At 43.3% G+C, this 17,187-nt stretch overlaps 1 protein-coding gene across 11 annotated transcripts in view; it reads right to left on the reverse strand.

Moving 5' to 3' along the window:
* Positions 1-992: 992 nt before the first annotated feature.
* CTCF (CCCTC-binding factor) overlaps positions 993-17,187 on the reverse strand; it is a 35,687-nt gene continuing 19,492 nt past the window's right edge. For 8 of the 11 annotated variants that reach the window (XM_065662386.1, XM_065662387.1, XM_065662380.1 and 5 more), the window contains 10 exons: positions 13,525-14,317; positions 12,721-12,891; positions 11,540-11,673; positions 9,969-10,089; positions 9,017-9,166; positions 7,392-7,552; positions 6,807-6,989; positions 6,307-6,442; positions 3,989-4,156; positions 993-2,568 (listed from right to left, as the gene is read on the reverse strand). In XM_065662386.1, the coding sequence (XP_065518458.1) occupies positions 2,387-2,568; positions 3,989-4,156; positions 6,307-6,442; positions 6,807-6,989; positions 7,392-7,552; positions 9,017-9,166; positions 9,969-10,089; positions 11,540-11,673; positions 12,721-12,891; positions 13,525-14,305 (2,187 nt within the window). In that variant the 5' untranslated portion in view covers positions 14,306-14,317 and the 3' untranslated portion in view covers positions 993-2,386. The remainder of the gene's footprint in view (positions 2,569-3,988; positions 4,157-6,306; positions 6,443-6,806; positions 6,990-7,391; positions 7,553-9,016; positions 9,167-9,968; positions 10,090-11,539; positions 11,674-12,720; positions 12,892-13,524; positions 14,318-17,187) is intronic. The other 3 variants (XM_065662385.1, XM_065662384.1, XM_065662381.1) reach the window with 1 other exon arrangement.

Below are 17,187 nucleotides of genomic sequence, written 5' to 3' on the forward strand. Positions count from 1 at the left end.
AACACTGCCAGGGATGGGGCAGCCACAGCTTCTCTGGGCACCCTGTGCTAGGGCCTCAGCACCCTCACAGGGAAGAACTTCTGCCTAAGATCTCATCACAATCTCCCCTCTGCCAGGTTAAAGCCATTCCCCCTTGTCCTGTCCCTACAGGCCCTTGTCTAAAGCCCCTCTCCAGGTTTCTTGTAGCCCTGTTACAGCAGCTCCCAGTGCCTAAGGTCTGCCCAGTGCTTTCTTTTCTCTAGGCTGAACAACCCCAACTCTATGTATATAGAATTAAACACACAGAGTCATGCACACACACAACTAATAACATGTACCACAGTCTCACACAGGTGCGGGGCCACCTGCTCTAGTTCTCACATTTGTAGTGAAAATTAAGTTTAGCAACTCTAGCGCTTTTTATGATTTCATTTTAATGATTTTAAGCCATACTGTGCCATCTTCAGCAACTCCTGCTCTGAAGCCAGCAGTACAAGAGGTACTACCCTGAACTTAACAGTGCATAGCTACCCAACTGCTTACTCTCAGCTGGCTCTCAGCTGTTTCACAGGTAACTAAGAAGATACAACACAGAAACTGCACCAAAGTATCCATCCAGAATGAAAAGGAAATAACATTCCTTTAACATTCCTAAAAGGAAATAACATTATCAGCTGCACATAAGCAAAATGAAGAGCAACAAGGACTTCCACAGCATTTCCAGCTCAAGTTACGAATACTGACATTTTACACCACCTTTCTGTTATAAATTCCTTCACGCAGTCCCAGCTGAGCAAGCTCAGCTCTCTCTACCGCTATGCAATGGAGGTGGTGTAATGAACAGGGACCATATCCTGGCTTCACCACAGCTCTGACACTTGATTACGTGCATGCTGGCCTGTGGTGGTGACAGAAGAGCTGCTCCCTGCTCACAGAATGCAGCTTTGCAGTCTGGAGATCACTGCCAGGTCGCCCTGAACAGCCACAAAGAAAGCAGGCAGTGAGCACACATGTTAATCCATTATTATTTATTAGCTGTACAGCAGTATATTTTCCTTCCCAGCTTTCAAACCCCATTACATATTTTATAACAGTATTTTTTATTCCCCATGTTGGCTTCCTAAAATAATGAAAAATATCACACAGTACAGCTAAGTACAAAAATGCATCAACCTAGAGTCTGATAGCTAAACTGATAGCTCTCTTAAAAGCGATACATAGAAGAAAAATTTGTTTGAAATCAGCAAGACTGAGGCTCTATAAAAAGCTTACATATTTTAACATGTGACTGTTCATATACAGGCATCATTTGTATTTCACATTATTCCTTTTTGTCTTTATCAAGAGATCCAAAATTGTGGAATTACTGACCTACTAAAATTCCTTGGCCCAGGTTTGGAGGGCTGCAGTGACCCACTTAGAAATCACCACTTCTGCCTTAACATAGGATTCATAAACACAACTACAAGACAGAGCAAAGAAAATGTAGTCGTGAAATCGTAACTCAAAAAGGTGGTTAATTATCCATATTCCAAATGCCACTTTTGTGTGCTTCAAAACCAGATTTCAGGTGTGGGTTTCTCTTGTTCTGCAAGCAATAGTCTGGGTATGTCTCTTCTCTACATGACTGGTTATCAACAGCTTTTCCAACATTTACACTCTATCCATTTGTCTTGTCGCTTAGTTTTAAAAGAATTAAAATACTGGTGTTTATTTAAACTGCATTTTTGCATACCTCTTAATTAATGGAAAAAGATTAAAATGTAAAAAAAAAAAAAAGTTATTTACAAGCTTGACCATTACAGAAATGCTTTGCAGAAAGCAAAGCATAGTAAGGACAGAAACCAGTTGGAGCATGCCAAAACTACTGTGTGCAGCCGACTTGGAGAACCAGAGCTAGTCAGTGGGGAAAAGCAAAAAACATTTTAGAAGTCTAGAACCCTCCCAAGTCTGCATTTACAGTTAAAAACACTATGGAGAGAAAGATGTTCAAGGACTCTGGGAACTGGAAGGGCAAGTCCGAAGTGGTTTACCAGGTACTCTAGTCAAGACTTCTGCTTTTTTTTTTTTTTGTATTAAAACTTGGTGCATGTAACCCCGGCCCCTGGACCAGCTTTACAATGCAGTTCAGAGCAAAACTAAATCAAGCATCTCACAGTAAACCCTCAAGGACTCCAAAGTATTTCCTAATGTTCTGTGATCCTGTAATGCTAACATAAAACAGCAAGTTCTAGTTAAATCACATTCTAACATAATTTCGAACTTTTTATTTCCCAGTATGTTTGGTAAAATGGTCTAAAATGATGCATTTCCCAAAGCCAAGAAAAAAGATAAAAGGAAAAAAATAGATTTGAGCCGCTTAAACACAGCCCAGGCCAGTTCAGTCAGCCAACGTGGTCTTCCTCCATCACCGGTCCATCATGCTGAGAATCATCTCAGGAGTGAGGTCTCCATTGGGAGCTTCCACTACAGCAGGCTGAGTTTCCTCCTCTTCCTCTACTGTTTCCGCATCAGGTTCTTTCTTTACTTCAACTATAATATTTTCAATTTCACCAGTGTTCTGGTCTTCAACCTGAATGATTGCTGCAGCTAGAAGGGCAGAACACAAAGGGGGAATGGGAGGAGCAACAGTGTTTTAAAGTGGTTCAAAGCTGGCCTGCAAGCCTTACCAGATAACTTCTCAGTAGACACTTAGGGCTTTTCCATTCAAAGGCCCACAGCTCACATACCCACACCAGTGATTTAACTCACCTCATTCATTCAAGCATCAATTTCCTTGCCCCTGCATGAAGATGTGCCACCACTACAGAAGTTTTTTCAGTATGTCTTTTGATATTAAGATATTCCTCTACAAAAACCATTGTCTGAATAATCAACATACAGGAGCACAGCAATGTGTGGGCATAAGGCAAAACTTCAAATTCAGGGGAATATAGTGATTAATTCAGCATAAAATATAATTCCAGGTAGGACACACACCACACTTGTAGCACTGAGCAGCCAAGCAAGCCACTGGGGAAGCCATTACCCCTCTAAGAAACAAATTTGCTCTTCCTGCTTTGTTCCTAGAATTCATTTACTCACTTTGCAGTTACAGATTTCTAGACTTACAGAGAAAACACTGCAGAGTTAAAACAACATCTGCACTGATGCTGTGCTCAGAACCACAGGCCTGAAGCATGTTGTTTTGTGATAATACCTACAAAAGTGTCCTCAGGTAGGAATACTACAAAGAATGGACTAATAGCTGCTTTACCAGGAACTGTATAGACTTAGTATAGACTTAGTAGAGACAACAGAATCATAGAATCATAGAATAGTCAGGGTTGGAAAGGACCTCAGGATCATCTAGTTCCAACCCCCCTGCCATGGACAGGGACACCTCACACTAAACCATCCCACACAAGGCCTCATCCAGCCTGGCCTTGAACACCGCCAGGGATGGAGCACTCACAGCCTCCCTGGGCAACCCATTCCAGTGTCTCACCACCCTAACAGGAAAGAATTTCCTCCTTAGATCCAATCTAAACTTCCCCTGTTTAAGTTTTAACCCCTTACCCCTTGTGCTGTCACTACAGTCCCTGACGAAGAGTCCCTCCCCAGCACCCCTACAGGCTCCCTTCAGATACTGGAAGGCTGCTATTAGGTCCCCACGCAGCCTTCTCTTCTCCCGGCTGAACAGCCCCAACTTTCTCAGCCTGTCTTCATACGGGAGGTGCTCCAGTCCAATGTAACATGCAAAAGGAAGTGAGCAGTTTGCACTCCTCTGAAATGGAATAATACTAATGAAATAATGTCCCCTCCTTTTAGCCCATGTTCTCTCATGACCAGGAATCCCTTGCAACAAACTTCACATGGAAGGTCAGCTCTTAGAAAAGCAGAGACAAGTACAGCAACCTACTTTTTAAATAAACTCACTTGAGGGGAGCAGTTCTCCTACAAGAACTGTCAAATCTGAGGGAAAAGCAGCTCAAGCAAGTAGTGCAACATGTTCTGGTTAGTGACTTACGCTGGGATTGTTTTGGCTGGGTGGCAGCTTTGCCTGGTGGTCTTCCTCTTCGTTTCTTACTAGGAGGTGGTGCAGGAGCTTCTTGCTCAACTTCTGGTTCAGCCTCAATTTCTACTGCTGTCTCCTCTTCATCTTCATTATCATCCAAATCTGGTTCAGCATTTTCCTCTGTAAGAAACATCGCATCAAGTCAGTCCTCAGTTTAAACAAGAATGAAACCATCCATCTACAGAGAACCACCACCAAATCCTCATCCAAAAGGAGTGAACTTTGATGAGAAAGGCAGCAACCAAGACCTATACTGGTGGCAGACCGTTAGTCTGTCACCCGCACATTAGAGAGAACAAGTTGTCGTTCAGAAAGCAAAAGCAAATAGAATTGGTAGGTTACATGAAAGCAGCTCCTCTGCACATCCACAAAGGAGCTCAGAGAGACAATCGCAGGAGGGGAAAAAAATACTACATTGCTGGATTACTCCAAGGCCTGTCAGAACATCTGGGGCAAGACCAAAAACACACAAAAAAGTTTTAACAGATGTCAAACAGGGTAATACTGTTTGGACAGCTAAATTATGGCGCTTAAAGTTGTAAGGGTGTTCACTGCAGAGAAGAATGGCTTCACTCATGAAAAAAAGAGCGACTGCATAAGGCACGCTCTGTTTATCTGACTGAAGGGGAAAAAAATGAAACTGCAGATCTATGAGAGAAACACAACCCTGGATAATGCAGTTCTCGTAGGAACCTGGTTAGGACCTCTTCCTCACCACTACTTAGCTCACACTAGTCAAATTTTCACATGTATCAAATGGCTCCTGAGGAAGTCAACCCATCTGAGGCTGAAGGGATTCTTTCAGTTCACCAAACAAGCATGACTTCTGACCAGGTTCTCCAAAAAACTGTTTTGAACCCACACCATATCAAACAAGACTTAGGGTTTTAGAATAGGCTAATTCCCAGGAAGCCTATAAATCAGATACTCCAGAATCCCACATTTTAAAATACCTTCCATCAAGGCAGTTATCTTACGCTTTCTGCCTCCAAGATATTTTCATATTTTAAATGAAAAATAGTTACAAATGCTTTATTCAACAGATTGTATTCATTTTTTGTCAAACGTCATAGATATCATACAAACATGAGTTTAAGCACTTACTTCTATAGTCAGTCAAGGTTTGCACAAGCCATTTGACCACACTCATCCTATAAAACCTGTGTGCCACAGAAGAATTTCAGATGCCCATTCTCTAGCCAAAAAGATCTCTGCTCTTCCAACCTACACTCCTTGATTAAGTACCTAAAGCACTCCAGATGAAAGACTAATTAATCAGCAACTCTGCTTTTGCAGAATCATCTTAGAACTGACTGGTCTCGAGACTCTACTTGGATTTTTCCTGTTCAAGACATGACTAAATTATCTCTCTGACAGGAGGAAGACTATGCCTGAGCTCTTTCTTCACAGACAGTACTGCAGGTAAGGGGATCATTATTTGCTGGAACAGCCTGTCATGTCTCTGTTCTTGAGAAGCTTACAGCAGCCACCCTATTACAAACAGCACCTTCTGGCAACCTGTCCAGGAAGTTAGACGTCCTCTAAAGCTATCTTCTCCATACCAGCATACATACAAACATAGCCATGAAGTGGAAGATACCACCAGCTCCTTGACCCTTTTAATTGCCTCAGCACACCTTTTTTAACAGTCCACAGACTGCGAGCACTATTTCCACCATTCTCTTGGATGCTGCAAGCCTTCCTCCACAGAAGCAGTCAAGCAGTTCAGCAGTGGGCATTGTCTGGACACGCCATGCCATAATAGTGAAGCGGAAGCATGCACTACTTCATAGCAGTGCACCACAGAAACACAGGGTTTCTTTAGGGACACTGAAAACATTAGCAGAGAGTTTCACACACAGAAGAGCAGGAAGGACAGCAACTGCACAGCAAGACAAAGGGCATCAGACCCTGTTTTTTTCAACTATATGTCTTGGAAGAGAATTTGTACAGCCCCTCACAGGCAGTCATAGAATAGTTAGGGTTGGAAGCTCACCCAGTTCCAACCCCCTGCCAAGGGCAGGGACAGCTTACACTAGACCAGGTTGCTCCAGGCCCTGTCCAACACTGGCCTTGAACACTGCCAGGGATGGGGCAGCCACAGCTTCTCTGGGCAGTGTGTTCTCCAGTGTCTCACCATCTTCACTATAATATTTTTCTGCTTGCCAACTAGATAAAAGCCTTTCAAGTGCAGAACCAACCTGCAGAACAGGCAAACTAATAGCGAATCTCAGGCCTGTTTTCTCAGAATGTACTGAGCTGTTTCTCACCACTGTCAGAAGAGTCTTCTTTCTTAGACCGCATCTTTCGCTTTCGGCCACGTTTGCCTTTCTTTGTCTCTCCTCCATTCTCTCCTTCCCCACCATCTAGGCCAGAGCAGTTATCAGCATGTCTGGCCATTGTGTTCTACTCAGAAGATTAAAAACACAATAAAAAACACAACATGCATTGAATTCAAGATCAGCTATTCTGGCTCTGTATTTTCAAGCACATTTCTGGTAACTTATGTATTTATTTTTGGGGGTAAATTACATTAACTTTTATGAATAAAGCTGTATTTTCTCATTGCTCATGATGTCAAGGTGAATATGTGATAGTACTATCTCTGAATTATACCCCTCTTTTCCTCTCAGGAAAAAATGCTCTATTTAATCAATACTGTGCTCATCACCTCTCCCACCTTTCCTTTTGCTCCCCTCCATGTTCCTCTCCCCTTGACTAAAAGCCTCATTCCACCCCAATTCCACCCACAATTCATGTATTTCTTTACCCTGCGAGTGAATGTTTTGCCACACTTGGAACAAACAAAGGCAGCAGGGACAAAGTTGGGATCATGGTATCGTTTGAAGTGCATATCAAGAAGCTGTTTCTGACGGAAGGTTTTATCACAATGGCTACAGGCATAAGGCTTTTCTCCAGTATGGGTCCGTTTGTGCATGACCATGTGCCGCTCCTGACAGGAAAAAGCAAAATAGGATAAGTAGCATAAGAACTCACGACATGTGGATACAGAAGAGCAAGTTTTCAGCTTAAAGGAGGCCAAAACATCTTCCTCAATATCAAGGAAAGGATGATTCCACAGGAATGTAAGAACATCTTGACTGATGGCATATTTTGTACTGGCTACTTCCATCCTATCGAGACTCTTACCCCTTTTTCAACAGGTACATCAAGGCTGTCAGTCAGGAGACACTTCTCCACAGGGGAGAACTACATCAAGAAACAAAGGCCACCGAACTTTCCTTCACACAGGTTTAGAGAGCTGATTTGATCTTGACAGCTTGTCGAACTTAACAGCCAAGATCTCCACCTCTTATTTTCAGCTTCCACTCCAACACCAGTCCCAGCAGCTTACCTGTCTGCATGCATAATCGCACTGGTCACACTTGAAGCGCTTCTCATTCTTGTGAGATTTCTGATGCTGTATGAGGGCATACCGCTCATGGAATACTGCGTCGCAGTATCGACACTTCTTGCCCTGCTCGATGTAGGAATGCTGCTTTCGCAAGTGGACACCTGGGAGCAAACAAATCAGAGGCTTTAACCACCACAGCTTTCCAAGCAGGTAAGATTAGCCTAAAGTACCTTCTCGGATCATCCCTCCACACACTCTTGAGCTCAAGCCAAAAAAGTGAAATAGTTACTTTAGAATGCAACTAAAGACCTAAGAGACTTGTAATTAAGAGCAACGAGAACGTTTTGCAGGAAAACTCCATCAAGGTTTTCCACAGGATTCTATATTTGGTTATTAGTCACAAACTCTGCTGGTACCATACACTTGCATTTGATAACGTGTTATTGTGAAACTACAGTGTCTTGTGGGCTGTTACAGAATCAGAGAATGAACCAGGTTGGAAAAGACCTTCAAAATAATCAAGTCCAACCTTTATGCCAGCACTGCCAAGTCCACCACTATACCATGTCACTAAGGGCCTCATCTATGTTTAAGACTATTCAGAATAGCTTGGACACAGCCAGAGAACAGGTAATACAATAGACAAAGCAGGATTTCCTGCAGGATTAGAAGGCATAGTGACAGGGCTAGAAGGCATACCAGCAGATAACTCCCAACAGAGGTCTTAGTGATTTCTTTAAAATCCTCCGAGAGTATACCACAGCTGCACGAGCTAGCTTACATTAAAGCACTATTAGAAGAAAAAAACATAGCTAGCATCAGTTTTCCTCTGTTGTGAATCAGCATATTTGCTCCCGACATCAACTGACTGCCATCCTCACAAACTGCAATTTACACTTGCCTTTACTGGAAGGGAGCCTGACTTCTCATTACTTGGGTGATATTCTGCTCACAGACAGAAAGTTCTCCCAGACTGTGGCTTCCTCCTTTTCGTCAGCTGCTCTGGGCATGATATTATTTTTCATCTTCTTGTAGAACATGAGAGCTTTCCTGGTGGAATCATACTGGGTACTGCTCACTAGATCAAGACCTTCCTACTGCAAGGGCTCAGGGCTCTTGCGGCAACTCAGTTTCTCCTACTCTGTCTGTGGCACACAGCTCCACATCCTGGAAAAAATTAACTATTTGGTCCAATTCAAACCTTTTAGCTTGATGAAAATATCTCTGCATGAAACTTAATGGCCTCCAATGTGCAGGAGGTCACTACATGACTTTTAAGGCCCTTTCCAACCCCAACCCTTTCTATCATTCTATGGTTATTCAAGCCCCAATCCATATGCAATTGTCATCTCAGTCCAAGTTCAACGAATGCCTTGTACCTATGGGCTGAAAACAGTAGCTTGCCTTGCATGCTTGGAAAACATGCTACATTTTCAAGTAATGAGAAGAAATTGAAAGTTCTTAGTTTGCAGCAGCTATTGCAAGCTAGCTAAGAGGGTGTATTACCATCCACACATCTAAGCCCAAGCTTCACATTGTACAGTTACCACAAGTATTAGGTTACAAGAGACAGCAGTAAGGTTATGTGAGCTGTAATTCTAGAGCCACTTCTGTGAGATACATACCCAAGTCACTCTTTCTCGCTATAACAGTATCACAGTGAGGACAGTGAAATTTGGCCACATTCTCTGTGTGCTTCTGCAAAATGTGCATCTTCATGGTCCCACTCTGAGTGAAGCGAGCATGGCAGATGTAACATTCATATGGCTTCTCTCCTTCAGGAAAAAATAGGACAAGTACTTCTATTAAAAAGAAATCTCACCAAGAAGCCCCAAACAAAACAACCTCCCAGAACTCGGAACAGACAGCTAATTGATAGCAATTGTAACCTCTGGAAAGGAGCTCAATGATGTGTCTTTCTCTAGAGGTTTTAGCTCCAGCATGCTCCTTTCTGCAAAGAAACTTGAGTTCAGTCTTTAAGCAAATGAGTTAAATTATTACCCTTTACTCTCAAAAATGCATGAAGACCTACAAGCACACTGCCAGAAGACACAAGTGGAATCAGAGTTTTTTGGAGGTGGAGGTTCTGAATGCTCATATATACATGCTAGGGCATTTCCTCCTCACCTTTCTCTTCAATTTTAGCAATTCAGTTAATGTGGCATTCCAGTAGCATTCTGTGCTAAAACCATCCTTATATGTATTGAAGGTAAAGTTCAGGTATTTACTAACACGCATGAGATGGTTTTGCAAGTACACTCCAGATGAAACTGCAAACGGCTATAATATTCTGCTGGAAGTTGAACACTGGTAATAAAAGTTTCTTCTGTTCCTACCACAAGTACCTGTATTTTACCACCTCACAGTCAAACTCAGAAATCAGAGTCCTATAAGCTCATTTCTCAGCGCAGGTTATGAATTTACTAGTGCTTACAAATCACGGTGCATTCTCGTCACCTGCAGACTCTAAAAAGGTTTTATATTAAACTATCAAATAGCATTTCTTTTGCTGTTTAAGCATTAGCACACATTGTACACAGCTTCAGCACTGATACTAAAATCCCAGGACATTAATACCAGAGTGGGTCCTCATGTGCCTCTTCAGTTTGTAGGTATCCCTGCTGGCATAGCTGCACAAGCTGCACTGGAACGGACGCTCTCCGGTGTGAGAGCGGATGTGGCGTTTCAATTTGCTAACCTGGAAGCCAAGAATAAGACTGAAGTTAGCAGAGAAGAGCAGGTCAGATCACCAAAATACCAGAAATCAGTCAAGAGGTAAGGCAGTCTGGTTTCACCTTGTCACTAATCTAAACATGTTTCAACACCACCCTCACACTGCAGAGCCACTCACCCTTGCCCACTGTACTTCACCTCCCAACATCATTCTGAGCCTTGTTTGATGCCTGCCTCACACTCAGTGCAGCCCAATTTAGAGTTTCAACCATCAACCATCTCAGCATTTTAAAACATGTTAAAATTAGAAAGTATCCTGGAGAGAAACAAGAAAGTGTTCTGAGAAAAATCATGACCCCATGGAACATTGTGGGGATCAGTGTGCCCTGCATAGGGTATTTTTCTCCAGAGGTGCTTCACTGGGTCCTCTCCAGTCGCTTTGAGGAACCTGATAAATCCTTTTGTTACTCAGAAGAACAAAAATCTAGTTCTGCAATCAACAAAGTGACTTAATTCCTTTCCTCTTTTGCTTTTATTTAGAAGGTACAAATGCAGCTGAACACAAATGTTAATGCAATCTCTGCTCCAGCCTGACCTTGCTGCTAACCACCAACCTCTGTCTACAAAACGCAGCACGAGCTCACATAAGGGCCTGCTTGGCTATTCTTTCCTAGTTCATACTATGAAAACCACAACAACATAATTAATTCAGCATTCAAAATACAGGGCTTGGAATTACAGCACTGCAGCCACAGTGTGGGTAGGAGAAAAAGCCCCTGCTCCAGCTCTCCCACTGTAGCTTTCTTCCACTGCAGACATCCCTTTTTCTTTCTAAGTTACGTTGCTCAACATCTTATTCAAATTTCCTATCACAATATAAAAGCTGTCCTTAAGAAACAATGCTGCATAGGGACAAGCACTGGTAGGTTTCAAGAAACACATGATTTTCAAGGAAGCTTCATTGAGAGTAAATGTGACAATCACCCAATATTAGCAAAGCTACTTTTCAGCAACATTGAGGCAAACGCTCATTAGCTTTGGCTACAGTCACCTTACTGACATAAACAGACTGTGCAAAAGGCACATTTCTAAAGTGGAAGAGCTCACCTCTAGTCTGAAAGCAGCCAGATGCAGCAGGAGATGACTGCCTGCTTCAGCATAGAGCACATAACAATTCCTGCAATCACCTTAAAGACCAAATAATCTAAGAAACAATGACAACAACTATTGTCTCCGAGGAGGAAATGGGTATCACCCAGGATTTCTGTGCATAAAAGCTCTCAAACTCTTTTCTCATTAACTGAGGAAACCCTACCACTGGCTTCCAGGAACAGACCTGATTTAAAAGTTCTTTTGCTCAGAGCCTTCTAAGCAAAGCACCAGGGAAAAAATGGCTAAGAACAGAGTGTCTAACAGATGGTGAACAAGCTTTGAAGCCTCCAAGGAAGCCTTCAGTGCTGTAGCAACCAACGTACCTCCACACTAGCATAATCACACATTGAACATTTGAATGGTTTCTCATGGGTATGTTTGTAGCGGCGATGCCGAACCAACTCTCCACTGGTCACAAAGGCCATGTCACAGTCTGGGCACTTATGAGGGCGAGTACCTAATGGTTTGCAGCAAAACAAGAGACAGTGACATTGAGATGTAGTGATAAAAGGAAAAAAACAATCCCAAACCGTCCCATATTTTAAGTACTGGATTGAAGATACTACGGCATTATACCCTTTCAGTGTGGAAAAGCTCCCTTATTTTTCTGTCACTTGGTGATTCACAAATTTCAATCCACCTAGTTAGACGTAAGTATGCAGAAAAAATGAGGGATACGGATTACGCTTTTCTTTCAACAGAAAGGTCACAACCACCTTAAGTGTAATTACAGTTCAATTACCTGTAGTTTTATGCTAGAAGCTTTAGTAAGAAGCAACAGAAATGTGCTACAGTTCCTGGTCATAAGTTTTACTGGTCCAGTTTCTAATCCACTCCTTGGGGTTAAGAGGTTTACTTTTATTTTCAATTCCTTTATGTCTAGCTCCAGTCTTATTCTCATCTTACTTTTCTGCAAGCAGCAGCAACACAAGGCTCATAACACAAGTACTAATGCCCAGGACAAATGGAACATCTCTACAACTTCAGATGATGTCCGACCATGCCCATGATCAGTTTTATACTTGTGTACTAGACAAACTCTGCACCTGACCTGGCTAGGCAGAATACAACTTCATTTGTATAAGAAACAACAGCGTTGCATGGCCCTCTTTGCCAGTGACTGTAGTGATAGGACAAGAGGCAATGGGTTCGAACTTAAACAGGGGAGATTTAGGTTGGCTATAAGGAAGAAATTCTTTACTGTGAGAGTGGTGAGACACAGCAGAGACTACCCAAGGAAGTTGCTCTATCCCTGCCAGTGTTCAAGGCAAGGCTGGACATGGCTTGGAGCAACCTGCTCTAGTGGAAGGTGTCCCTGCCCGTGGCAGGAGGTTGGAAATGGATGAGCTTAAGGTCCTTTCCAACCCAAGCCATTCTATGGTTTCTTCCTTTTTAGCCTGTCCCAGGAGAGGAACTGGATTTGAGATAGATCCATCCTGGTTTTCACTCTGTTCTCATGACAGAGCAGATCCTAGAGAAACAAGATGTGCAAAAGCAGGAGTACCTGTGTGAGTGTTGAGGTGGTTCCTCAGCAATGTGACTGTCCGGAAAGCCCTGCCACACAGATGGCACTTATGTGGTCTTTCATCAGTGTGGCTTTTCATGTGGCGGTCCAAGTTGGAACGACGTGGACAAGTGTAACTGCACAGTTCGCACTGGAATGTCTTCTTTACACCTAGCCATGAAGGAAATAATCTTTACTCTTGACAGTACTGTGGTCTACTGTGTAACACAAGAGATCAGCAGGTAAAATAAAAGATTCTTGGAGGTGTCACTACCACAAGGAACCAGCATGCACCATTAAATCCAACTGCTTATCCTTCAGAACAGTCATTGCCTATGGTTGGCTTGGCTTCAATTTTCATCAGTATGCATGCCAGCACTCAATGTTCTCTCTCTGCTCTAAAAAGGGTTCCTTAACTTACAGCTTCAAGAAAAGTCAAGCATACCTATTGCTGCCTTTTGCACCATCTTACCTTCCCCAGCAACTGGTTAAGAAAAACCCCACAGAACTAATAACCCACATGTACACAAACTCTTACATATGTATTGCAACAAAGAGAAAACCCTTTTCAATTGCAGTCCTATGGGAATACAAGTGCCAGAGCATTCTACTTGAGGAAAATGAGCTCCTTTATAGCCTAGATGGAGGAGATGGGAGAAACAAGAGAGCTGAGTGCTATTGTATAAAGACTAAGTGTCACTGGACTTTCCTCCCAGTTGCACCTACTCAGTCACTTCAATCATACTGCAAGGTCCCACCACAACAAACACATTTTCAAAATCCACTTGCAGACAGGGAGCTTACCTTTCTTTTTAATTTTTGTTGGTTTAGGTGGCTTCATATTGCCCACCACCTTTTCTGCATTGACCTCAGACAACAAACCCTCCTGCTGCTCCTCTTCAAAGTCATACACAGAGACATCCACATCTTTGCCTTCCTCAGTGTAGCGAAGCTTGCTCTTTTTGTTTTTCTTTGTTTTTTTGGCTGGTGGCTGGTAGTCTGGATCTTTTTGCCAATTGGGATCTTCTTGTGGCTGAAGTTCACCTTGTTCCAGTGTCTCCACCTCACCATTAGCACCCACTTTCACTACTTGGAAGCCTTCTGGTAAAGGGAGGGTGTGACAGATCATGGGCTCTCCCTCTTGCAGGCCTCCTTTGGAAACCTCATTTTCATAAGCTCCCTGAAGTTCTTCCACAGATGTGGTGGCAACAGGTACAGTCACTGGTACAGGTACTTGGACCAGCTGAAGCTCCCCAAGGTTTATGGGCTGCTCTTCCATGTTAACAACCTGAAGCGTTATGATCTGCGTGTCATCCACTGTGGCCTCCGTTTCTTGAGGCACTGCACCTTCCATTACTTCAGTCTTCATCTGAAGAAGAGTTGGATCCAGCTGCTCCATCATCACCATCTGCACACCACTGTTGACATCCTGCACTACTTCACCCCCATCTGCTTGGTTTGGTGGTACATGACAAGCATCGTCCTCCTGCCCACCTTCACGGCGTCTTTGATAGGTTTTTCTCTCTTTCCCTTTAATAAAAGTTTCTGACTCCTCCACGATAGCGTCGACTGCCTCACCTTCCATTTCACCTTCCTGCTGTAAAAACATGAGAATGAATGCCACACACCACCCAGTGGAGTTCAACAACTGCATAAACCCCAAAGAGGGACAAGCAGCCTAACTGAAAGCAATGGGCTCAACAGCAGCATTGTGTTGTCATCACATTCAGAAGCAGGATTTGAGAACTAGAGTCTCCACAAGCCTATGAGCACTGGGAACCAAGGCAATCACAGAATGCTACCTGAAGTGAGAAAACTGTGCCAGTTTCTTGGAAAGGAAGGAAAGCAAGGAAAAGAAATTCATATGTATGTTCCAATTTCTCAAAGACCACAAATCCCACAAGCAAGAGGTACAGCAGTATCATTCCTTACTGATCTTGTCACTTCACACAGCTTAGCAATATCAGAGGTAGTCTTTGGCTGTAAATTTTAAAGGCACAAAAATAACATACTATTAAAAGTAAAAAGCCAACCTTAAAGAAAGTGTGACATGCAAGAACCGCAGAACTTTTTCAGGAAGAAAAAGCACAAAGCATTGAGCACAGAACTGAGCACCAGAGCAAAGGATGCTGCACGATGCCCTCTTCAGGCCGAGCGAGCTCCAGCAGGCAGAGAAGACATAAAATTTTACTTCAATTTTAACTACATGGACTCAGATGCGGACTCAATGATTTCTCATGATACCTGGGCAAAAATCTATACGTAGTCACAAACTGACAATACTGAGGCTCAGCATTTGGTGCACACAAACAAAAGGTTGAGGATTTTTTGCTCCTCATCCAGCATTATTCTCTGCAGTCAGGGTAAAATATGAAACTCCTGTATTTCCATTCCAGAGGGCAGTTGTTTCAAGAGTAATCACAGCTAGAAGAAATTATGATTCAGCAGCTATCTTCCCCTCTCCCCCCAAATTAAAGTAAGAAAGATTATACCAAAGGAGCATTTCATAAGTCTACCTCTGTTTCAGGTGGTTTACTTGGGAAAAATGAAAGCAGATTCCACCACCATAAATGTATTTCCTGCATTAAGGTACAACTTATTATAACCCTTACTTAAGTATTAAAATATAAAGATCAATTTTACTGTTGAAGTAAGTTACAAAAATTACAGTTTCCTTACAAAGGTTGTGATAAAGTTCTGATCCCAGTTCCCAATTTGGTAAGAGCCTTCCATATTTTCCTACTGGAAAATGACTGGCCTCTCGGACCAGCTAAAGGAATCTGTTGAACTTGTCTCGGGAACTCAAAGCTTGAATCTCACAACATACTACTTTCAAGTATCTACACTTCACCTTGCATTCTCATTTCAGAAACGCACAAGATTGTAATACACGAACATGAAACACAGTGTCAGTCTACATCACAATTACAAGACCTGTAATTGTTACCATTTTTAGAGTCCTTACTTTATTCTACTGCCTCTTCTAGTGCCCAGCACTCCTGTCGTGAGACCACTACAGCTCACTGTTCTGCAGCCTGCTTAGACTAGGGACATCTACTCCAGTGCTGTCTCGACTGAGCCTGCTGTGGGCAGCAGCAGTCTTCAGAGGGCACCAGGCACCCAGAAATACCGACAGATGGCTCCATGTTCACTCCCTGCAGGGATTCAGCCTCTCCGTACCTTCACCGCCCATCAGCTTGTCAAGTCAGAGTAAATCCATATGGACAAACAGCTAAAGTACACAGGATGATGTAAGTACTTGACACCAGCCAGCAGGTGATCCAAACGGAGCGCTGGTCTTTGGCCTACAGCAACGGCAATCGGAGCAAATGGTGTTTCAATTATCTCAAATATTTTCAGAGAGAGAGAGAAACGTGTTGTCAGGTGACCAAAAGTCTCTGAACAGGAAAAGGAATGACAGAGATAAACAGAATAAGAATATGGTAAATAGCTACAGGAGTAATAGCCGAATATTTAAGGCAGAAAGAGAAAAAAAAGCAAAATCCCATCTGCAGAGCTAATGCAATTTCCTCTTGATGCCTTGTAGAGGAACAGAGGTCAGCATCCTTCACACAAGCACAGGCACCTCTGACCAGAGGCGGGCTCTTGTAAGGACCTTCACGTTTATTGCCTGTATCAAAGTTGGTAATGAGCCTAGGTTCACCTGAAAGCCAACCAGCAGGCCAAGATCTGCCAGTGTCCTCTACCTGTAAAGCCACTCAAGCGGAGTCAGCAGGAAGGCATCATCTCGCACTTGCACACCAGCAAATCCTGTGTTCACCAAGAAAGAGGTCACTCACATACCTGAAGACTGCAGCACGCGGCTCTGTAGTGAGGAAGCTTGCCAGCCGAGGAACGCAGGCTTGCACCAAGACCAAAGAAACGCCTGCAGGCAAGACTTCATTTAAAGGATGCTCACAAAGGCAGTGGACACTGTGGAAGTGAAAGGACCCTTACAAGCATTCAGTAAAGAAACTAAGACACTCCTATTTCTTCCAGCCCCCTCTCTGACCTCAGGGACACCTACCTCTTACTCTAGAGATTCTACGCATCACTGCCCACAGAATCATAGAATCAACTAGGCTGGAAAAGACCTCTAGGATCAAGGCCAACCATCCCCAGCACTGCAAGGCCACCACTGAACCATGTCACTAAAGGCCTTGCCTACACAGGTTGTTAACATTTTCAGGAACAGTGACTCCACCACCATTCTGGGCAGCCTGTTCCAACGCCTGACCACAGTGAAGAAACTGCTCCTTATCTCCAGTCTAAACCTTCCCGGGTGCAGCTTGAGGCTGTTTCTTCTTGTCCTTGCCACATCCTTCTGCGAAGGCCAGACCCCGAGCTCAGACCTAGCTAAGCTTGGGTGTCCTCCCACATCACAGCCTCCTGCCACTTCCTATTACATTCCCTCTGGTTCATTCTGACTCACCCTTCCAGTACTCCAAAATTCAGCACATGGACAAG

This window comes from Lathamus discolor, chromosome Z, assembly GCF_037157495.1.
Source record: "Lathamus discolor isolate bLatDis1 chromosome Z, bLatDis1.hap1, whole genome shotgun sequence".
Lineage (NCBI taxonomy): Eukaryota > Metazoa > Chordata > Aves > Psittaciformes > Psittacidae > Lathamus > Lathamus discolor.